Raw genomic sequence first — 21,727 nt, 5'->3', positions numbered from 1 at the left:
TTTATTCAATTATTTCTTAAAATAACTAGACAAGTCAGTTAAAGTATAGACTAAAAATTTCGTACTTTACCTAGTAATTCTATGAAATAACTAACTGCAGAACGTTAAAGTGAAAATAAACAATTTCAAAGCTATTTTATAAATTAATTGACCATAAATAGCTAAAATGTCTCGAAAAATACACTTAATACCTATTGCGGCGGATTAACTGATAAAAAATTAGGAAAAGCAGATGATATAATTTATTTTTGCTCGTAATGCTCATATTAATAACTACGTCTGAAAGCAACGGAATGAATCGTACACACACGTCATTGCAAAGCAGGTATAAACTGTTCAAAACTGACTAAAAGCATCTAGAACCGTTTCAAGAACTTTCATACTTTAACGATCAAGTAATCGTTATTCTATAGAATACCTAGTTAAATGATAGAAATCAATAATTTTATATACTTTAACTGGCTTGTCTAGTTATTTCATGAAATACATAGTTATTCTATGAAATACATAGTTATTCTATGAAATACATAGTTATTCTATGAAATACATAATTATTCTATGAAATAACGGATTTCACACTTTAACAGTAACATATACACTATAAGTAAGTTCGTAGCATGCTACATATTTGCTCTGGAACAAAATAACGGTGCAAACTATGCATGAGCATTAAGCATAAGTCAACATTATAGAAACATTCAATTCTCATTGTGCAATTACTAAATATAGTATTCTAGAAATACTTTGAATTACTGAATTTCAAGACAACAATGATGTGGGTGTACAGTAAAGTACCTCTTAATGTAAAGATTAAATAAAATTTCACTGTCCGTTTCGCGTGGGTGAATAGCAGAATAATTGCCTTGCTGATTTATTTATGGCCTTTACATCCTACGTATTAAATTAAATAAATCACCGCCCGCCGATAAGACGCATAACTAAGTGCCATTAGCATTGTAATTTGCATGCTTACCACCACAAATTATGTCAGAATGTGTGAGTAGAATGAGATGTCTCGCTGAGTTACCGGATGTGAACAAAATGAACTGTTTGAACCGGCTCTGTTTAAAAGCCGTTATGAATCAGTTCTTAGTTAGCGTAGTTATATGGGAATTAGATTTGTATCGTTCGAGAAAGTAAAAATTTAAAATGAAATTTAGAATGAACGGTAGAATCTTGTAGTTCTATTACTTGAGTTGTTTTTATTTGGTACAAATGGAAGCGAAGAACTCGCAAATATTGCAATTTTTTTAAAAATGTTAGTTTTGTTTTTACTAGGCGTTGTCTATTATTTGCGCGATATGTTTTAAAGTAACAGCATTGCTTGTTTAAATTTACGATGACAAAAAAAAACAGGAATAAAACAGTTAATTAATGATAAATGCACCATATATCATATCAGCTCGATATTATTGCGTAAGCACTACTTGCTTGATGATAAGTAGGCCGCGATATACCAATCTCATGTAAATCAGACTAGTGTGCTGAGTTTTCATGAATTATTTCTTTTCTACGAAGTATAAAATGCTTGATTCCTTGCAGAAATAGAAACAATCTTTTCTATGTGTTCGATATGAAAGATTGTTTTGATTGATTTGAATGACTTTAATAGTTTCCTTACTAACTATTTATGTAAATTGTTAGCTACTTATGTAAATTGAAAGTTAACTATTTATGTAAATTGAATAGTCTAATTATATTATTAATTTTTTTCTGTTTAATCATCGTCTATTATTTTTTTCTTTTTCTTAATTGTTGTCATATTACAAAAGTTTTTTTTCTTTTTAGGAAATATGCGCTCGTCCTCGCTTTATATCCGAAAACACCTCTCGTTTCGACATCGAGCAAGGAGAATTAGGTAGATAAAATTTATTTTTCTAATATATATACATTATATACATATATACTTGCATATATCGATAACATACATGTAGTATATGATATCGATGAATGCTTTAAATGAGTCATAAGTGTGGTGCCATGTGCCTGTAGTGGTAAACATGCATATATCTTTGGCTCTTTGAGAAAAAGCATGTTGTATATACCATTAAGTCAGGAATTTTTTAGGCTTATTACAATAAGACTGAAAACTTTTAGGCTAATTAAAAGAGTATATTAGTCACAGCTCAGTTACCTTTATTTATTTCAGGGCGTTTGTAATGAACTGAGAGTAGTGAGAACAGGTTCACTGCAAGCCTAGTGTAAATGTTTGAGTAATTTTACGAGCATTTTATGATAAGCCTAAGGGCAACTGGGTGGATTGTAATTGGCCTGAAAAATATCAGGATATCTAGATAATGCTAAAGATATGTTCAATCAGCCTGACGTATTACTAAACACCTGAGACAAGTACAAAGAGCCCGATTTTCCAATTCCCCTACGCCATAAATATTTTATTTAATAATTAATGTAAGTAGTATAGTACTTTATATTTATTAGATTTAGTTTAATATTTGAGAATTAGTCTGCATAAACTAGAAGCATATAACCAGATTGTTTCAATTGAATATTTTGTTGATTAGCAACAAAATGTTCTAATTTTATTATAAATTATATAATAAGTATCCGTTTTATTCTTTGTTTTTTTTAAATATAATTTATTAAATTGAGTTTTAAAAGAATTCTGACAATTACAGATTGCATTAAAGTTTTCGTTTTATCATGATAAATAAAATATTACTAAGATTTCAAAAATAACTGCAATAGTTTTTTTCCGTCCTGAAAATCTTTAATTCCTACATGAATATGGAATCTAAAAACCACTCTTTTTTTTAATTTTTGAAACTTTCCAGGAAACTTATCAAACAACTTCTAATATTTTGATTGTTAGAAATAGAAATTTATTGGAGAATTCTTTCAATTAGCTCTTCAATATAATATTACATTAGCGAGACAGTTAATGGAAAAATTACCTAAATTCCTTCACAAAGAATAAGGTGTTTTCGAGGTTGTTTTAGGGTTGACAGGCGTACAAAAACTCATCTGAGGTAGAAAATGAGGTTATGTATAGCACCAAAAATAGCTTCATCAATAAACCTCAATTTAAAATCCTTTTCGCCTCATAAAATCAACCTCACACTTTTAGTTGAGATACTCAGCAATACTTTTAGTTGAGATCAGATAGAATTATTCACACCTCAGATGTACTTATTTCCTTGAAGTGTACAAAAATAGAATGTGCACCTAAAATACAACCTTCCTAAGATGATTGCTCAAAGATTGATTTCCATCAACCTCAAAACAACCTCAAGTGTGACTAAAACAACTTGGTACACTTTGGGGGTTGAGCTTGTTTTTTGAAGTAAAATAAACTTCAAGCAATAAATAAAAAAACAATAAAAACTTTAATAAACCTTAACACCTCGTAGCTATCTCACGCAAACCTCAAAAACACCTTAAATTTATGTAAGGGTTAGGTTACAATTATTTAAAAATTGATAAACAATCAACTGTAAATTAAATTTTTTTCAATAATTAACAGAAAAATTGGGAAAAAATAATTTTGGTTGCTTATGTATTCATGATAGAATTTCACTTAAAAAGCAATGACCTAATTACCAAAAAAATAAATAAACAAATAAAAATAAGAGTGCTGACCCTAACCGCAAGAGAATTCGAAATGTAACGAATTCTTTTGTATGTTAAGCATGCTCAGCCATTTAACATTTCACAAGTTAATACAAAATGTTGCTCCAGACTGATATTATCGAACTCGAACTGAGATAAGGATCGTTACCATTCATTTAGCGAATGCTATCAGTCTTGGGACGTTAAACTTTCGTTGATTTTTAAGGTCCACTGAGCAGACCAATTGACTACATTAAACTCCAATTGACTGTCAGTTGACTTCCTGGTCTTAAAGGGGAAAAACTCCTGTTGAGTATGGTCATCAACTTTCAGTTATAAAGATATATTGTAACAGAGTTTTGTTTGAAAAGGTCGGGTTAATATGTTTTCCTTTTCAACCTTTGCACCCTCTTCTGCAGTTTGATAAAGATGGGAAACACGAGAAATGGATGTCTCACAATGTAACTGATAAAAAAGAAGAAAAAAATGAAAAAGAGGAAAAAATTAATATTTTTTTAGGGTACATATTTATAAGCACAGAATTTGTTTAGTGAGATAGCATGTTTTTACGTAACACAATACTAGATATATTAGATTGTAAAACAGAATTTTAATGACTTTTCCTTAAAAATTAATTGAATAAAAGTTACTAAAATTTTGAAGTTGAGTAAAAGAATAAAGAAAGAAAATATTTAGTTATTTATAGGAATAAAATTAGTTTATTGCGGTTAACTGTGTTTCATAAAGCAAGCATGGTTAAATTGGATTGCAAACTCAATTTAAGAATTTATAAATTTTTTCTCCAAAAATTATTAGAAAAAAGTTATTAAAATTAAGTAAATTAAAAAAAGAAGAAATGTGGATTTCTTTTTAAAAGCCAAAGCTAATGAATTATTTGGAGGTACAAAATTAGTTTATTGAGTTAAACTGTTTTTACATAACGCAAAACTGGGTAAATTTGATTGTAAAACTCAAATTTAGAATTTCATTAATTTTTCTGAAAAAACTAATAGCCATTGGTAACAAATATATATTCTGATAATTCTAAGCCAAGCAATATTTTTTAAAAGGATCAGGTGCAGATGTTTAGATAACATGAAGAGGGAAAATCTGATAAAATTACCTTATGTATGGTAATGGCATTTCTGGAAAATAAATACCATAATTCTGGTTAATGAAACCAAAATATATTGTGTTTAAACCACGCATTTGGTATTTTTTTCATTTCATATGGTAAAGCGGTTTACTGGAAATTCTGGTTTTAAAAATTATATTACTACATATTTAGAAAAAATATAAAACTGAAAAGTAAATTTAACTAAATAAAAAATTTTTATGCTATGCTCTAATGCATCAGAATAAAATTACCTAATTCTACCAAAATCATTACCAAACCACTTTGATAAAAACCGAGCATTTTGGGGTTCCCATAGAGCCAGAAACCAATTTTATCATAGTTTACTATAAAATAATTACAGTTTTATTAATAAAAGCTGAAATACTGTACCAATAAAAATATTTTAATTTATTTTTATAATTTAATTACCAGCAATTTTTTTCATTATTAATCAGAAACCATAAGCATAATCATTCTAGTTATTAATCATAAGCTGAATACCCGTTCTTCGTACAGGGTGGAAAAAAGTATCACTACTCTACGGGGTAAAAAGTAATTGGTAGTGATTACTACTGCGAAATTATGCACAAAACTGAAAAAAAAGCATATGCCGACACAATTAACAAAGCTAAAGTAATTTCCTTTCGTCTTAACAAAAATAATTATTATTTGTTGCCCTTCCCGATGACTTTACTTTATTAGACTAAGCAAGACATATTTTTAGAAGTCCATTCCATCAAAATAATACTTAATTTTATTCACCATCATTTGGCATAATGTTATTGCTTGCAGCTAACTCATGCTTGTCCAATTTTATCGCAATCAAACAATTTTCTCTAGGACTTACATCTATCGAAAAGGTTGTAAAAACATATTTAAACATATAACCATATAATATAAGGTATTTAAAACATATAACCTAGAGTCGTCAACGGAAAATTGTAAAATAAATACAAGGTGAAAAACAAAACTAGAAAAACTGACATTATTTGAAGTTTTTATATGATCAAGTAGATTTTTCCACTTGAGTTTCTTGGACTTATTCATTTAATGTTATATTATTTGTATGACTTGTTTTAAGATTCATTAATTTAGTATTCCCTTTAATTAAATCAGGAGACTACAGTCTCGTGGCAGCTGTTTCTTGCCTAACCATGACACCACGGTTCCTGGAAAGAGTCGTTCCTCCTGACCAAAGCTTTCACCAAGCATACTGCGGCATCTTCAGATTCCGTTTCTGGAGATTCGGTGATTGGGTGGAGATTATAGTGGACGACAGACTACCCACATCCAAAGGACGTCCACTTTTCCTGAGATCCACTGATCCCACCGAGTTCTGGCCGGCTCTTCTGGAAAAAGCTTATGCCAAGTAATATTAAAATTGATTCAGATTTTGATGAAATTTGCTTTATTTAGCCACACACGCAATGAAAGATGAAATAAAATATGAAGTAAAACGGGTGTTTCACTTGTGGCTTTATTATGGTTGAAGAATTTTTCTAGCCATTGAAAAAAAAAAAACACTTTACAAAACAATACTGAATCAAATGCCTTATTTTGAACTTATCATAATCTGGCTGGAAAATTAATAAGTGACACATTCAAATTACCTTGTTACTTAAGTGATAATTTAATTTAGAATGAATTTTTCCTTGTTTATATACAGCAAAAATTGATCATAATTAGAACACCTACTTAATAGTTGCATAGTTTTTCAATTCCTACTATTACTTCACACCCTTCTTATATATTGTTCCTTATGTCTTGTTCAAATACATTTGTTTAAACTTCTAGTGGATGACATTTGATGTTAATACAGTTTTTTCAAATATTAATTCATTATTTAAATATAATTAATTAATTTTAGTTTTATATGAGAGAAAAAATTTCTCTTATATAAGGTATTTGGCAGTAAAATTATACATAAAAGTAGCATATAAAATTAACTTAAGAAAATGTAAGGTAAATAAATAATAGCACTTAGGAGCCATTTTTTTTTCTTCTGTTGCGTGAGATTTTTTTTAGCGGATCTTTTAGATACTTTAGATCTTTTAGATACTTTTGTATCATTGGTTTCAAATCTTCAATCAGTTTCTTTCTCCAAGCTGTAGTTTTTTTAAAAAATGATATTTTTAGTTTATTTTTTCTTGAAATGTAGCAGTTTAAAAACTTTATATATAATATAAGAGATCACATAAATGTTGGAACAGACTTCTAGAGGAGTTAAGGGGCATCAAGATTAAATTTGCACAGAAACCCATGTCCGGAAACATCGTCATACGCTACCAGGAGTGCTACCCTATTAATTAGTATGTTTCTGAACAGGTCATTGTAAATCATTTAATCCTGAAGATTCACCTTAATTCCCCTAGAAATTTATAGGAACATTCATGCGACCCCCTGTTATGTGTAACGTTTTTAAATTTGCACATTTAGACAAAAAATTTACAAAAAATGTCATTTTAAAAATATTCTGTATCTTTAAGACCAAAGCTAAATTTCATACTTGAAATTCCCACACTGGAATTAGGCAATATCAAGTATTTACATAAATGCAACAGAAAATTTGCTTCGCAGTGAAATTTTTTCGAAGATAATAGCTGCAGCTCATTATCTTTATTTCATGTTGTAACAAATGAAAAGAGAATTGCGTCATCGCACTCTCTAATGGAATTCGATTTCTACCTCTCACATCAGTTTTTTGTGTTTACCGTTCATAAAAACTTCAAAAATATGAATATTTTAAAGACATTAATGAAATTAATAACTGCATTTAAACGAAAGATTGCAAAGATTTTATTTAATTGCCTGTATTGGCAACAATTTTCATTCACACTACGGCGTTTTCATTGTCATCCTTAGATTACATGTATAAGATCGAGATGAAGATAGTCACCAAAATAATAACATCGAATAAAATCTGTAACTTTTACGTTAGAAATAAAATTCCATCGAATCGGAAAAATTTAGAAGTTTTATTTGAAGCAAGGGCATCATAAATCCTCATAGAAAAGAATACCAGGTGTCACAATGATATACTATTTTAAATATCAATTAAAGAAGAATTGGATGGAGATAAAATTGTATAGTTTGCTGCACACAACTTTAAAAAAACCAACAATTTATTCTTACTAATTTTTAAAATAAATTAGAAAATTTATTAGTTAGTTATCACAGCAGACTAAGATATTTAAAATAGGTGCCCTTTGCATCGAGTAAGTAGAGACGGTCTAAAGACACAATTAAATGCCTTCCTACACTTTTATTGGTCTCACAAGCAGCAGAACATCATGTATAGTTTTACTGAGAAAGCAGAACTATCTCTTAATATGGTTTGTAACTAATTTTCAAATTTGGTGTGCAAAAAAATCTCGTTTCCTAAACAGAACACAATGAACCGTACATTTCTATCTTCATTCATATTTGTTAATCGATTTGAAATGTCAGTCATTTTAGGGCTTCCTGAAAATCATGTTTATAGCTATCATACTGTTTTGTTCTGTAGTATCTTCAAACATTTGTAAATACCTGTCTTTTTTGTTATTAAGGTTCTACTCAGGCTATTCAAATTTGCTCGTTGGAAGAACAGCTCAAGCTCTGCAAGATTTAACAGGTGGTGTTGCGCAGAATTTTCGAATGTCAGAACACGATCCACACGTCATGTTCCAAACGGTCAACAGTTGCATCTCTCGGTCAACATTACTCGCAGCTAGCATTCATACGGTAAGATGCAAGCAAACCCCTTTTCTTATCAAATGATGTTTAAAAATTTTCATCTTCTGCTTTACGTTTCACACAATTAAGGAAATAATTGGATGGAGGGTGATACTTCAGAAAAATTGAAGTTTATATGGAAAAGTTCTTATTTTAATCTTACACTGTAGAAAGATTTGGTATATAGTTTCATAGTATTATATATACTATGAATTTCATACTAGAATATTGTTTTATTGGCAGTATTGTGTATAGTTTCATAGTTTACAACTAATTACAAAATTGACGTTGGCAGCATTAGCAATAAACCTCTAATATTCATTTTTTAAATGTTAAAAGCAATTAGTTCGATCTTATTAGATAGTAAAAGTTGTTTACACAAAAATCTTAAACCATCTTTGGAAGTAAACTGGAAAAATACTCTGTTGTATGAATTTAAGTAATTTTCGAACTTATTATTTTTCATAATAAAGCACATATTTTTACATCGTTCAGTTTTTTTATGAGCAAAAAGGATTAAAAGTATATCAAAATCTGAAATGCTTTATCTTCTTTAAATGTCCACTAATTCCATAATATCAATAATTCCTGTTATCAGTATGTAGTTTGAGTCTATTTTTTAATAAAGTGTAATTTTAATACTATATTTTTAATAACCTGCATTATTACATTATTTGTTTTCATATTGACTAGTATAATATTCTTTAATTAAAAACTTATCAAAAATATACAAATAAAAAATAATAGTCGACATGTTTCAGGCGCTTCAAAAATAAGCGCCCATTTTCAAGACTCACTAGAAGTGAATGAGAAGAAACATTAGTTTGGAATAACAAACGTAAAGCTGCCTACGAAAAATGAAAAAAAATAAAGGTCAGAAACAAAACAAGAAAAACCAGAATAATTGGGAGAAAGAAAAAAAGAAGAAAAACAGAACAAGAAAACCCACAGTGGTCGAGAGAGGCAAATCAGGATAAAATGCATTTCTACGTGCTATGGAGAGTTGGCGAGGAACTAATGTCGTTAACAAGGGAATAAGTATTCATATGAATAAAACAAGATTCAATGGCATCAAGATGAGCTGATGTGACTGGGGCGGGGGGAGAAATAACTTTGGCATTGTCGAAATTGAATTTATGCCTAAGATTCCGACAATGTGCAGCAATTAACAATTTTTAGAATTCTTGATAATGAACTTGTCTATCGTGGCCCTTAAGTCTGAATTTTTAATAGAGTCTAGTTTGTCCGATGTAGCCAAGGTCGCACAACAGGGAATAGGGTAAATGGCCTAGCAATTATCAAATCTAATAGGATCTTAAAGAAACTTAAATTTGATTTTGTTAAAAGGCCTAAAAACGACTTTAAAACCAAAACAGGAGGGGATATTAGCAATTTTATAACAACGATAAGGTAACAAGTTCTCTGTAAGGATTAGAAGAGGAAGGGCGTTTGGGTTCATGGAGTTTAGCAACGGCTAAATCAACTATAGAAAGGTTAAATCTACGGTTAGCAGCAAAAGAGGGGAGGAATTTAAGTTCGGAGTTTAAAGAAGAAGAGTTAGAGAAAAGGTTAACCTTTCTTGCTCTTGCTTTCTTCATTTTAAGTTCAGCGCTGAATATCAATGCAAGTAGCGAATAGTTTCCTGATTGTTATCAGTAGAATTTAATACCATTTTATCGCCAAAAGAAATTTATCTACTGTACAAAATCAGCTTCAATCACTTCGTGACCACCATTAGCATAATGCAGTGTTTCCCAAACTTATGACTTTTGTGCACCCTTTCTAAATCTTTCGTAACGCTGTGTACCACTAATAAAAAAAATGAATGCATTTTTTACTATAAAAAATTGCACAAAAGTTAAAAATCGCAACTGACTGTTGACACCACTAATGATTAACTATTAACTCTGCAAAAAGTAGCCAATAGAAAAATACGCAATCGAAAATTTTAATGGCTAGTTTTGTTTTTAAATAAAATGTTTTGAAATTTTAACTTGTTGCAAGATATTTCGCATAAGAACGCGTACACCCCTAAACTCTTCTCGTACCCCTGGGGGTACGCGTACCACACTTTGTGAAACACTGGCATAATGTATGATACCACTTTACCATTAATTGAAATTTCGATCGCTTTTCGAGTAGTTAGAATGCTTACATTTTAACATGTCGGATGCCCATTTAGCTACCTATTGTTTCCTAAATGGAGAAAGCGAATTTTAGTCGTTGTACCACTAATCTGAATGTAACATGAGCCATCACAAAACTAAAAAGAAAAAATTCAGAAAATAAAATAAAAAATTTAAAAACTGTATTTTTTATTGAAGAAAACAAAAAGAATAACTTTATTTTTGTTGAACTTAAACGAAAGGAGTGATTTTGTCTTAAACTTTATCATCATTAAAAATACCTCAAACCTTTCGATGAGCTTTACGTTTTTCGTTTAAGGTCTGGCAAAAATTAGTTTCCTTTTTTTAGTCCACTTGAAAAACGGAGTTTTTGAAATTTTTATAAAATTTTAACATTATTGATTTTTAACTTTCGATTCCCAAACGCAAATTAACTTGAATGATCTTTTCTTACTTCCGATTGATTTTGATAATCTGGTACTTTCTCCAGTAGGAATTCAGTTAATTAAGCTAAAAATATTCTATTTTAATTTGCTTTCAGGATCAGCGCTCACCTGTGCGACTACGTAATGGATTAGTTACGCAACATGCTTATAGTGTGACTGGACTGGCAAGGGTTAGTATAGATCTTCTTCTAATCATCTTAAGAAACACTTAAAATAAAGATATTTTTAAATGGAATTACACGCTTTGCTTCCTCTTCTTCAACTCATTAGAAAATAGATTATGGTGGTTAGCTGCAATCTTTCTGTTTTATCTTCTTACTACCACGCACTTTCCATTTCAAGAATGAAAGTGCTTATGCTTGAAAAAGTTCACTCAAATTATTGATTAGATTGATTAGAAAGTTTCTTCCGGTATCCTCTGTCATTCGTGGTATACTGGGATTAAAAAGAACTTTCTAAACTGTATAAGCCTTAGGATATCAGATATAAAATTCGTATTTTTGATGATTCAACAATACTTCGGCATTTTTGACGAAAATTGCGACACTTCCAAAATATTTGACGAAACTGCTTTCTTGCTCGTGTGCCCTACCAATTTTCTTATATAACTGTCGTTGAACAACCGACCAAATTTTGAGTTTATGACTACTTATGTTCAACTCCGTAGCTTTGTAATTTTGAACTCAATCCAGAAGACAAAGGAACTCCTGGATGATGTATTGGGAGAAATTTGTCTTCGTGGAGATTTGTTTTCCTTCACGCTTTATTAATTTCTTCAGGCACTTAAAAGATTTATTGTTATTTAACGAAGACGTTTTGGTGCATTTCTTTGTTTCGAATATTTTAAATCCCAAAGAAATATTTTATCAGATTAATATTAGCCTTCTTCGATTAAATGTCGATTTTTATGCTTCAAATGTGCCTGGTTATTATCTTAACCTAACATAAACAAAATTCTTCATCAATATAATTATGCTCATTAAGTCACATCAAAATTGTAGCCTGCAGTTATTTACAGTTATTTTAATTCATTCGTTTTTATTCGTAGTTTAAACATATGCATTGCTTCAAATAATGTCAATCGAAACTTGTTCACAAAATTCAATATTTTTTTTTCCTGCGATTACTTAAATGTAAACAAAATATGTATAAATAGATACTGTATACGTATATTTCTTCATACTAGAATTTTGATGGAAAATTAAAAAGAAACTGCATGATCTTAAATGCAGTTTGCAAAACAATATTTAAGCTTTTCTTTTTAGTTTCACAATGCGAGAAACCAGTTGCTTTAAAATCAATTTAAGATTGTATTAAAATCGTTTTAAACAAAAAACCCTGTTTTTTTAACACTAGATAGCCCAAGGAAGTCATTTTGACTGCTTTTTAATTTCAATTAGAAAAACAATGATGTATACAATGACACAATTTCCTAGAATTTTGTGACTTTTTGTACAACATATAATTTTTTTATTGTTAATATTTACTAATAACTTGTTATAAAACAAAAAATTTTAAAAATTAATTTTAAACAAATTTATTTACGCATTCACAATGCAGTCATTTTGACTGCTTTTCGGCAAATCTAGGTATATACTAATTTTCCGTCTTTCTAGTGTTAAACATATGCATTGCATCAAATAATGTCCATCAAAACTTTTTCACAAAATTCAAAATTTTTTTTGTCGTGATTATTTAGATTTAAACAAAATATGCATAAATAGATACCGTAGTTTTTACATTACAAACTGTTTGGGTTGAAAAACAATAATATTATTTTTAAAAGATATTGAAATCCTTTTGAAATATTTATTCCAATTGGTATTTAAATAGTTAAAATTGAAAAAACTTTATGATCTTAAATGCAGTTTGCAAAACAATATTTAAGCTTTCCTTTTTAGTTTTGTAATGGAAAAAATCAAGTTGTTCTGAAACCAATTTATAAGATTGTATTAAAATCGTTTTAAACTAAAAATCCTGTTTTAGAAAAAAAAAGAGTAAATTAGTTAACGTTATTGAGGTACAATAATAAGTTTGATATAATTCTTTAGCTATAAATCAAATATGAAACAAACGAGTCATAATTTTTTAAACAACTCTTTAATTTTCGTATTAGTTCAATGAGATCAACTAAATATCACATCATGATGAGACGGGTTCAAAAAGAAGTTAGCAAAGATATTCTCATGACCATGTAATTTTTATACCATTAGTTCAGACCTATTATTTACTACAAATCTTTTTTCTAACATCTGATAACTGAATTTCTATAACGCTTAAGCTCACTTTTAAACCCAACACCTATGGAAAGAAAGGTCAATCAATGTAGGTCATAGTACTCAAATGCTTTCAGTTTCTACCATTATCCGTGACTTTCTTGACCTGAAGTTCAAATTTCTGACAAGGCGTGGGCGATATTTTAGTTTTAGGTAGTTTTATAGCGACATAATTCTCATCTGAAAGCTGAGTTATGTAAATATTTTAAAATATATAACTGTTTCTATGAAGCAAACTTGATTTTTAAAAGCAGTTGAAATCTTTTGAACTGTATTTTGCATGTAGAAAAAAATTGTACTGAAATTGAATCAATGCTTTTTTTTAAAACTTTTAATATCAATTATTTTTAAAAATGCGCTAAATAAAAAACGGAACACCATGAATTACTTTTTATCTTCTGATATTTTTATCTATAGGTTCCTTAGAATCAATCTTAATGGTGAAAAAAGGTGACCCAAATATGTTAATTAATTATTGCAGACTAAATTTTAAGTCAAGAAATCATGCGCAAAAATGAACTTTCTCTGAATAAGCATACCTTTTGTTTCGCCGGACTTGCATTCTCAAGATATAGGGGGAGGGAATATAAACTTAATTTAGGTTGGAGAGCAACTGAAAGCTTAGGCCTCGTAATGCTAATTTCACTTTTTGCGCATTTCTACATAACTCTGCAACTAAGCGAATAAAAACAATTTTACTCGCAGGTATAAAACTTGTTTATCCAAAGATAACTCCATGTAAAAGTTATTATAATTTTTTTTAATGTTACCACAAAGAATATTTAGACATTTAAAAATCGCCTTTTGATTGTAAATTTGACTTTAATTGTCAAAGCTAAAAAATAAAACGTAAAAAAAGAGTGTCATGGTGCAAAACTTTTCTCTTAATATACGGCAATGTAATTTAACGATTACACATATGTATGCACCTACTGTAGCTACTTTTAGAACTACAAACTTTTGGAGTATTTTATTTAAGAATAGACATTCATCAACCATATTTATAACTTCAAAACATCAACCCCAGGCATTCCGATTTTGGAAAGCCATTTTTGAATTGACTCTCAAAGAAATGAGCTCTATCTTATTTAAAGATCAATTTCTTATTACAAAATTCTTAGTGTGACAACGGGCCTTAAAATTTTATTCCAGTACATTCTTCGAATATAAGAAGGTTTTCTTTACTCAACTGTATTCTTTACTTGGTGAAGCTTATACAAAAGTGTAAAATTAAAATTTATGAATTCTGTCACTTTACGTAATCGCATAAAATGGAAAGTTAGCGAACGGTTGTGCGTTATTTCTAAACACACAAACCACTTTAAAAGATAATATTTCATTAAAAGTCTTACCAATGCCATTTAATAGTTTATGGTGGATTTAAATCTGACTTGCTTATTTTTTTCTTCTAATAGGTAAGAACACGAACTGGAGAAGTGCCACTTATACGTCTTCGAAATCCTTGGGGTAAAGGAGAATGGAATGGCCCCTGGAGTGATCGTTCTTGGGAATGGGACAGTCTTCCCGAGAGGGACCAGGAGCTTTTAAGTGTCAGAATCAGAAATGATGGAGAATTTTGGTAAGAACTACATCTCATAGCATTACATCATCACATAGGATTGCAAATACAGAAACTGCTTTCACAATTTGAAATTTGCTAAATAATCATTTAACTCATTAAAGCGTTCATTTTTAAGGACAGAACGGTTATTCTACATTTCATTTACAGAATATATTTTATTTTATAACCGTCGTTTAACAGCCGACCCAATTTTATAGGTTTCCGACTACTATAGTTTAACTCCGTAGCCTTGTAATTTTGTACCCAATCTAGAAGACAAGGGAACTGCTGGATCGAGTATTGGGAGAAATTTGCCTTCGTGGAGGACTTTTTGATGGAACTAACCCGCAGTTGTGTAACATGGAAAGGAATTCCACGAGAACCTCCCACGCTTAGGCTGACGGCAAGAGGACTCTAGCGCGAGATCCGTCTACCACTTAGGATATTTCACGTCAGCACTGTGGTCGGTGCAAAATTCGTATCGACCAGCCATCGTTGGGATTTATACCCGGTTCACCTCATTGGAAGGCTCTATCCCCTGAGCCATCGCAGCTCCTACAGAATGTATTATAATTTCGTTGAAATTTTTTCATTATACTTATTTAATGTTCTTTTTTTAAAATTAAACTTAATTGAACCCATATCAATTTCAGTCACGCCATGGCAGAAATGAACACCACTGCCACTTATTGAAGTGGTGTTTATTCCCATCATTCCGGCAAGTGTGCCGTTAATCAAAGTAAAAATGAATTAACTAGCATTTAAACCTGATCGGGGCTACATTTGGAAAACTGTGGGTCGCGGATGTTAGTTGTTTGATTGAGCAATTGTTTGATTTTTTTAAATGAATTTTTTTTCTAAATTGAAATGGTTTAAAATAGTTGCATATTATGAAGTACTTGATTTTCCTTGCCCTAAAGAATGTCGTGAACTAGCAGTAGCACTTGACTAGTCATGAATGTCGTCGAATGTAATTCCTGCGCTCATGTGCTTACTAATCGAACCTAATCACCCTAACGCTCCCGAAACAAATGTACACACATTTGAAGCCATAATGTTAGTACATCAAATGTTAATACTATGCAAATTTTCTACTGAATAAGTTGTTTGTAAAATTGAGTCTTTCTTTCTTTCAATTTGAACCAATTTCGTGTAATCAAGCTTATTGCAGTGTTATATATTTTACAGTATGCTGAACCATAACATTGTTCAAATAAGCTGAAACCTTAATATGATGCATACTGTAATTTATTTAGATTCTCGATATTGTTCCACTTGAACAGAACCGTGGTTTAATTTAAAATGATAACACGGTTTAAGCATATTTACACGATATCAGTGTACTAAAATTATGGCTTAACATTGATCAGATTTTATAAGAGAACCGGTACATCACTTTTAAGGAATATTTGATATTCCTTTCACTCAAATTAACTTTAACTTCAACTTTTCCTGCCGAAGAAGTTCTTATGGTTTATGTAATACAAAAATGTTTACTTAACTTGGCGGATTTTTAGAATTGGAACAATTTTCAACGATTTCAAATTTTCTCAACGTTTATCTTAATTCAAAGGAAATGACGAGTACGCAATCAAATATGCCTTAGAAATGAAAAAATAAAATAATAATAAAAATAACAAAATTGAATAATTGGGTAAGTGTGCCACATTTTCGAAATTATCGAATGTTTTACTCAGCTGCGGAAGGGAAGGTCCGACAAAATATCCTAAATAGAATTATTTTCTCCCATTTTATCCGCATGATCAATTCCTTTTTATTCTATAGGGTACATTTTTAAGGGAGTTTCTTCACTGAATTAAATGAACACGGTTTTATGTAGTAGATGACTTGATGAAGCCAGATATTTCCTTTTGAAGGAACAAAGAAAAGGGGATATGGGTGCAGCCTTAAAAGCAATCAAGTTTATCAAAAGTAAATTGATGTTGTAGAATTGTATTAAGACTTAAGAGTAAAAACTGCACCTACTTACGTTTATATGTAGGCGCCATGAAAGCAATTCATCTTAAACATTCGGTTACTAGGGAAATAAAAGGCTTCTATTTGCCTGCTATGACTTGTTTTTTTTACGATGATAAGACTTTTCAGTAATTAAATAAACAATGTTTTTCAAAAAGATTCTCTTTCAAAAAGAAATTCAGAAGAGTCATAAGCCTTGCACCTGAAGCAAAACTATAATTTTAAACTATATGTATGTAGCATTTTGCCGTAAAGAATTATCCAGCCTTTAGGGCGGGCTAATAATGTATTAAAAAAATTTTTTTTTTAATTTTTTTGTTTACTTATAAGAAAAGTATGAAAATTAATAAATATTTCTCAATTTTCGCAAAATTTGCTAAGAGTCCAGATAATGCAGCTTTGAGGTTACTTTTGTAAATATTGAAAATTAGTTTGCAAACAAAATGTGCTGCGGAAAGTAATTAGCAAATTACAAAGCCTTTTATTTTTAGTCATAATGACATTTTGCACAATTTTCAGAATTGGTATAGAGGGCGTAGAATTTTGAAATTGCCCTTTTTTATTCTTTAACAAATTTTTGAAGAACTAGTATCATTCGATAGCACAATACGAGTCATTGTGGCTCAGAGGATAGAGCACTCTCCTCCCAATGAAGAGATCCGGGTTCAACCCTAGTAATGACTGATCGATACGAACTCCTCACCGGGCTCTCACCAACCATAATGATGATGCAAAATTTCGTCAGTGTTAGAGGGATCAGGGATTAGAGCTCCCTTGCTGTCAGGCTAACCGTGGGAGGTTTTCGTGCTTTTTCTCACAATGTAACGCAAATGAGGGTTAGTTCCATCAAAATTCTAAAAATTAACAAATGTATAATTCTATCTACCTTTCGAAAAATGGTGATTGCAGAATCGTATTGGTATAATATTTTCAGAGAGAAAAAGGGATGAATAATCTGAAATACCACGCGCATGATATCTCAAATTATAATTGGATGACGACATTATATTTTACATGCTTTTAAAAATACACAGTAAAAAAATCCTGATCAAATTACGGTATAAAATACCGGCACTTCGGTCGCATTATTCATGAAATCCATTTTATCCGAAAATCCATTTTTATCGAAAATATTAAACAGTAATTATTTAAGGAATATTTATTTAACTAGAGTGATTTAGAGATTTTACCGTAATTATTATTGTAAAAATTACTGTAGATTATTTTTATAGTAATATTTGTTTAATTAGAGTGATTCAGTGATTTTACTATAATTATTACAGTAAAAATTACGGTATATCAGATTTTTTTGTTCCGTAACATGTTCCAGTAAAAATGAATTTCACGGTAAAAAGTGAAAGCATGGTAAGTGCCAGTACTTTTTGACCGTACTTTTATCCGGAATTTTTTACAGTGTACTATCGAGCTCTGTAAAAATCCACCATATTTTTGAAAGGAATAAAAGCATATTCAGATTTTTCCTTCCTAGTCTTATCACTTCCGAAGTTGAATTTGATTGAGAAGAGAAAGGTCTTTTAATCTTCTAATATTTAAAAAAAAAAAAAAAAAAAAATTATCTTTATGGTATTATGAATGTTGAGATTCAGTGTGCCTTTGCAGGATGTCTTTCGAAGATTTCCTTCGCAATTTCACATTCCTAGATCTTCTCCATGTGGGACCGGATGACTGGATGTTGGAGTCTGCTCTCCACAGCAAGAGACCCTGGCGGGCGGTCCTCGCGCGCAGGAGATGGAGAGTCGGCTTTAATGCCGGAGGAGGACCCCAGTACAAAGGTATCTCTTTTTAAGTTTCAGATGAATATTGATATTTCCAGCTCAATGTGGTCTTATTCAGTCACTAACTTTTCGGAAATCGATATCTTAGTATACAAATGAATGAGAATTATTGGTTACTGCCTTCAGCAAACAACTGACTGAAAATTGAACACAAGATTTTAAATCAAAAAAATTAATGAAGCATTTAAAAATGAAAAGAAAAAAAACTGATTAATAATCCAAACAAACAGAACTAAAATGAGCATTGCACCGAACGACGTCTACACTGTTAATTGTTCTAAATCGTCGTAAATCCTCCTTAGTTTAGTTAAACCTATAGGGCATCGTTAACCGCTACCTATTTTAATAATATCTTTTTAATTCTCACTGGTTTTGAATTTTGAAGATGGACTGCAGTACTATTAATTTACATTATTAGAGCATGGCAGTAAAAAAACGAAATAAAAGGAAATTAATATTTTTTAAAATATATATTGGATTAAATTTAAAGAAAGATACAATAAATGAACATATATAAGATGAGTGCGCAAAACTATTATTTTTATAAAAATTTATTACAGAAGATGAAGTTTTTCTGAATACTCTGAAAATACTAAGTTATAGACCGTTTTTTTAATCAATTACTTCATTAAAATTGGTATTTATTTAGATTATAGATAAGTAATAAATAATCATAGCAGAATATTCTTGTCTGTATTATATTTTGATCTGAACTTTATATTACGTTAAATGTAAGTGATCTAAACTTATTGTGTAATCCAAAGATATTTCCACAAAAACATTGACATTTCTTAACTTCAAGTTTAATTTATTCGAGTTCTCTCACTCGAAACGAGCTAAATTAAAAAAAGAAATTTTTTTATAACACAGAGTTTCATGAAATCGCTAATTATAGTTACATATTCCTGTAATTCTATTAAAATTTTGACAGAAATTTTGAATTACAGTTATTGAACTGGAGCTCGCGATAAAGTCAATAGACTTTCAAACTTAATCTAGCCACTCTAGTTTTGTTTCGAACTAAACTTCTTTGTTTTTTTTCAGTGGCTAATAATTATTTTTAATTAAATGTTAAAAAAAGAATGACAACCACTGATGCTTTGAGTGACATACTCACAGAAAAATACAGTAAGAGTTTTCACTCAAAAGATAGAGCATATAAAAAGGCGAAGCGTTATCATAATTTTTTTTTCCAATGTAAGGCGTGCGGGAAAATGGCAACTTTCACTCAAACGGTATCAGCGACATGCGACGATAAAAAGCTTAACTATTGGTTGGATTGTTGAGTTTATTGTTTTTCTGAAATTTTTTTTTATAAATTTTAATTCACTGCAATCCGTTTCTTCGCTTCTTTTTCTTGTTATATTTTAGTTTTTCAAAATGCTTAGAAATTAATTCCTTAAAAATGTCTTGCGTTAATGAAGAAAAAAGCACTTTTTGCAAAATGAATTAGGATTTACTTTAATTTCTATATATTTCTTTTATTCTAAAATGTATTTTAATGTTGAACAACATGCATATTTATATGGTTGACATGCACTGTTGATCTTTTATAACTATTTGAAGAATAAATGCGAGAAAAATCGTGATTAAAAGGAAGATTTTTCTCTGCTTACAGTACAATTTAGCGTAGGACAAAAAAGTAAACAAGAGTAAATAAAAATATGACAGAAGTTTCCACAAATAGTAGAACTAAAATATAAGATAAAAGAACTGGATTGTTTAGAAAATGTGGCGTTTCTACACAAATGCACAATGTGAAAAAAATTCATAACACTAACATAAATCCACTCAATTCAATCTAAATTCAATGATTATTACTAAAATGAAGCAGAAAGTCAACTTTAAAACCATAAATCACAAATAATTGTTATTCAATCATACTACAAATGTAATCATACAGAAATAAATAAAAATATGGCAGATAAACTAAATTATATACCGTAGAGTGTCAACTATTCATATCTACTGAATAAACTATTTGTTTCCTTTAAGTGTTGCTTGAGAGCGGATGGGACAGTTTTACTAGGAGGAAGAGTCGTGAAGACGTAGAGTGCATTGTTCTTAAGTATTGTCGTTCATGTTCATAGTTTAAACCCATATAAGCATCCCACAAATAAATCGAAACTATTTCTAAAATCTAATACTATATAAATAAGTTAAGAATCTTTGTGGCAAAGCTGTATTTCTAAGCATTTTTTTCTTTTTTCAGACACAACTGCAATGAATCCTCAGTTTCGTGTTCACATAGCAAAAAGTGGTGCCAAAAAATGTCACGTAGTAGTTTCGATTCTCCAATTTTATTCTCTAGGTTTGCAGAGCATGGAGCAAAATAAGAAACATCCCCTTCTTCCACTTGGTTTCACTGTTTATGAGGTAAGCCTAACTATTTGATATCTTGAAGCGTGTTGAACCATTATATTGCTGAAAACTACAACAAATTTAATACCATGCTAATATTTACTTTGAGCCAAGAAAGGAGCATATGATTCTAGCAACAGCCATTTGTTGGTTAAGGGGTGATTGAGGCTAAGGCCCACAGTTACAAGATGGTGGCAATGTGGCCAGCATTACGCACCGGCCGCCTTTGCTACAGGGACAAGTTAGTACCCATAGACAAAGGGCAAAAATAACGGTTTCCACCCATCTCAGGGCGGCGGCTAACTATAACAAGTGGCGATTAAAAAACTTGTCAGCCAATCACCACTTTTTTCATCTAAAATGTATTTTATGTGCATTGTATAACCATTATTTTTTCATGAATACAGAATTATTGTGAACGTTTTATAACATTCAGTAAATTACTTTGCTTCGCACTCGTTCTTAAAAGTCTTTCTCCATTTTAGAAATTGATCTTGTAATATTTTTCATATTTTGAGATATGTTTAATTTTATTTTATAACAGTCGTTGAACAGCTGACCTAATTTTAAGTTTACGACTGCTTAATGTTTAACTCCTTAGCCTTGTAATCAATCCAATCCAGAACACAAGGGAATTCCAGGATCAAGTACTGAGAGAAATTTGCCTTCATGGAGGACTTTTTGGGGAAACTAACCCGCATTTCAGTTGCATGAAGAGGAAAACCACGAAAAACTTCGTTAGCCTGATGGCAAAGGGGAACCTAACCCATGATCCGTCTACCACTG

General features: G+C 30.3%; 1 protein-coding gene across 2 annotated transcripts in view; it reads left to right on the top strand.

The window, feature by feature from the left end:
- The window catches only part of LOC107438379 (calpain-9), an 80,700-nt gene that overhangs the window by 46,805 nt on the left and 12,168 nt on the right, over positions 1-21,727 (top strand). For both annotated transcript variants that reach the window (XM_087166036.1, XM_087166037.1), the window contains exons 3-9: positions 1,789-1,858; positions 5,801-6,053; positions 8,233-8,407; positions 11,066-11,140; positions 14,662-14,825; positions 18,405-18,577; positions 20,793-20,956. In XM_087166036.1, coding sequence (XP_087022162.1) covers positions 1,789-1,858; positions 5,801-6,053; positions 8,233-8,407; positions 11,066-11,140; positions 14,662-14,825; positions 18,405-18,577; positions 20,793-20,956 — 1,074 coding nt within the window. The remainder of the gene's footprint in view (positions 1-1,788; positions 1,859-5,800; positions 6,054-8,232; positions 8,408-11,065; positions 11,141-14,661; positions 14,826-18,404; positions 18,578-20,792; positions 20,957-21,727) is intronic.

Source organism: Parasteatoda tepidariorum, chromosome 6, assembly GCF_982258835.1.
Source record: "Parasteatoda tepidariorum strain Cologne lab strain chromosome 6, Ptep-v5.0, whole genome shotgun sequence".
Classification (NCBI taxonomy): Eukaryota; Metazoa; Arthropoda; class Arachnida; order Araneae; family Theridiidae; genus Parasteatoda; species Parasteatoda tepidariorum.
This window is presented reverse-complemented; position numbering and strand designations above follow the sequence as displayed.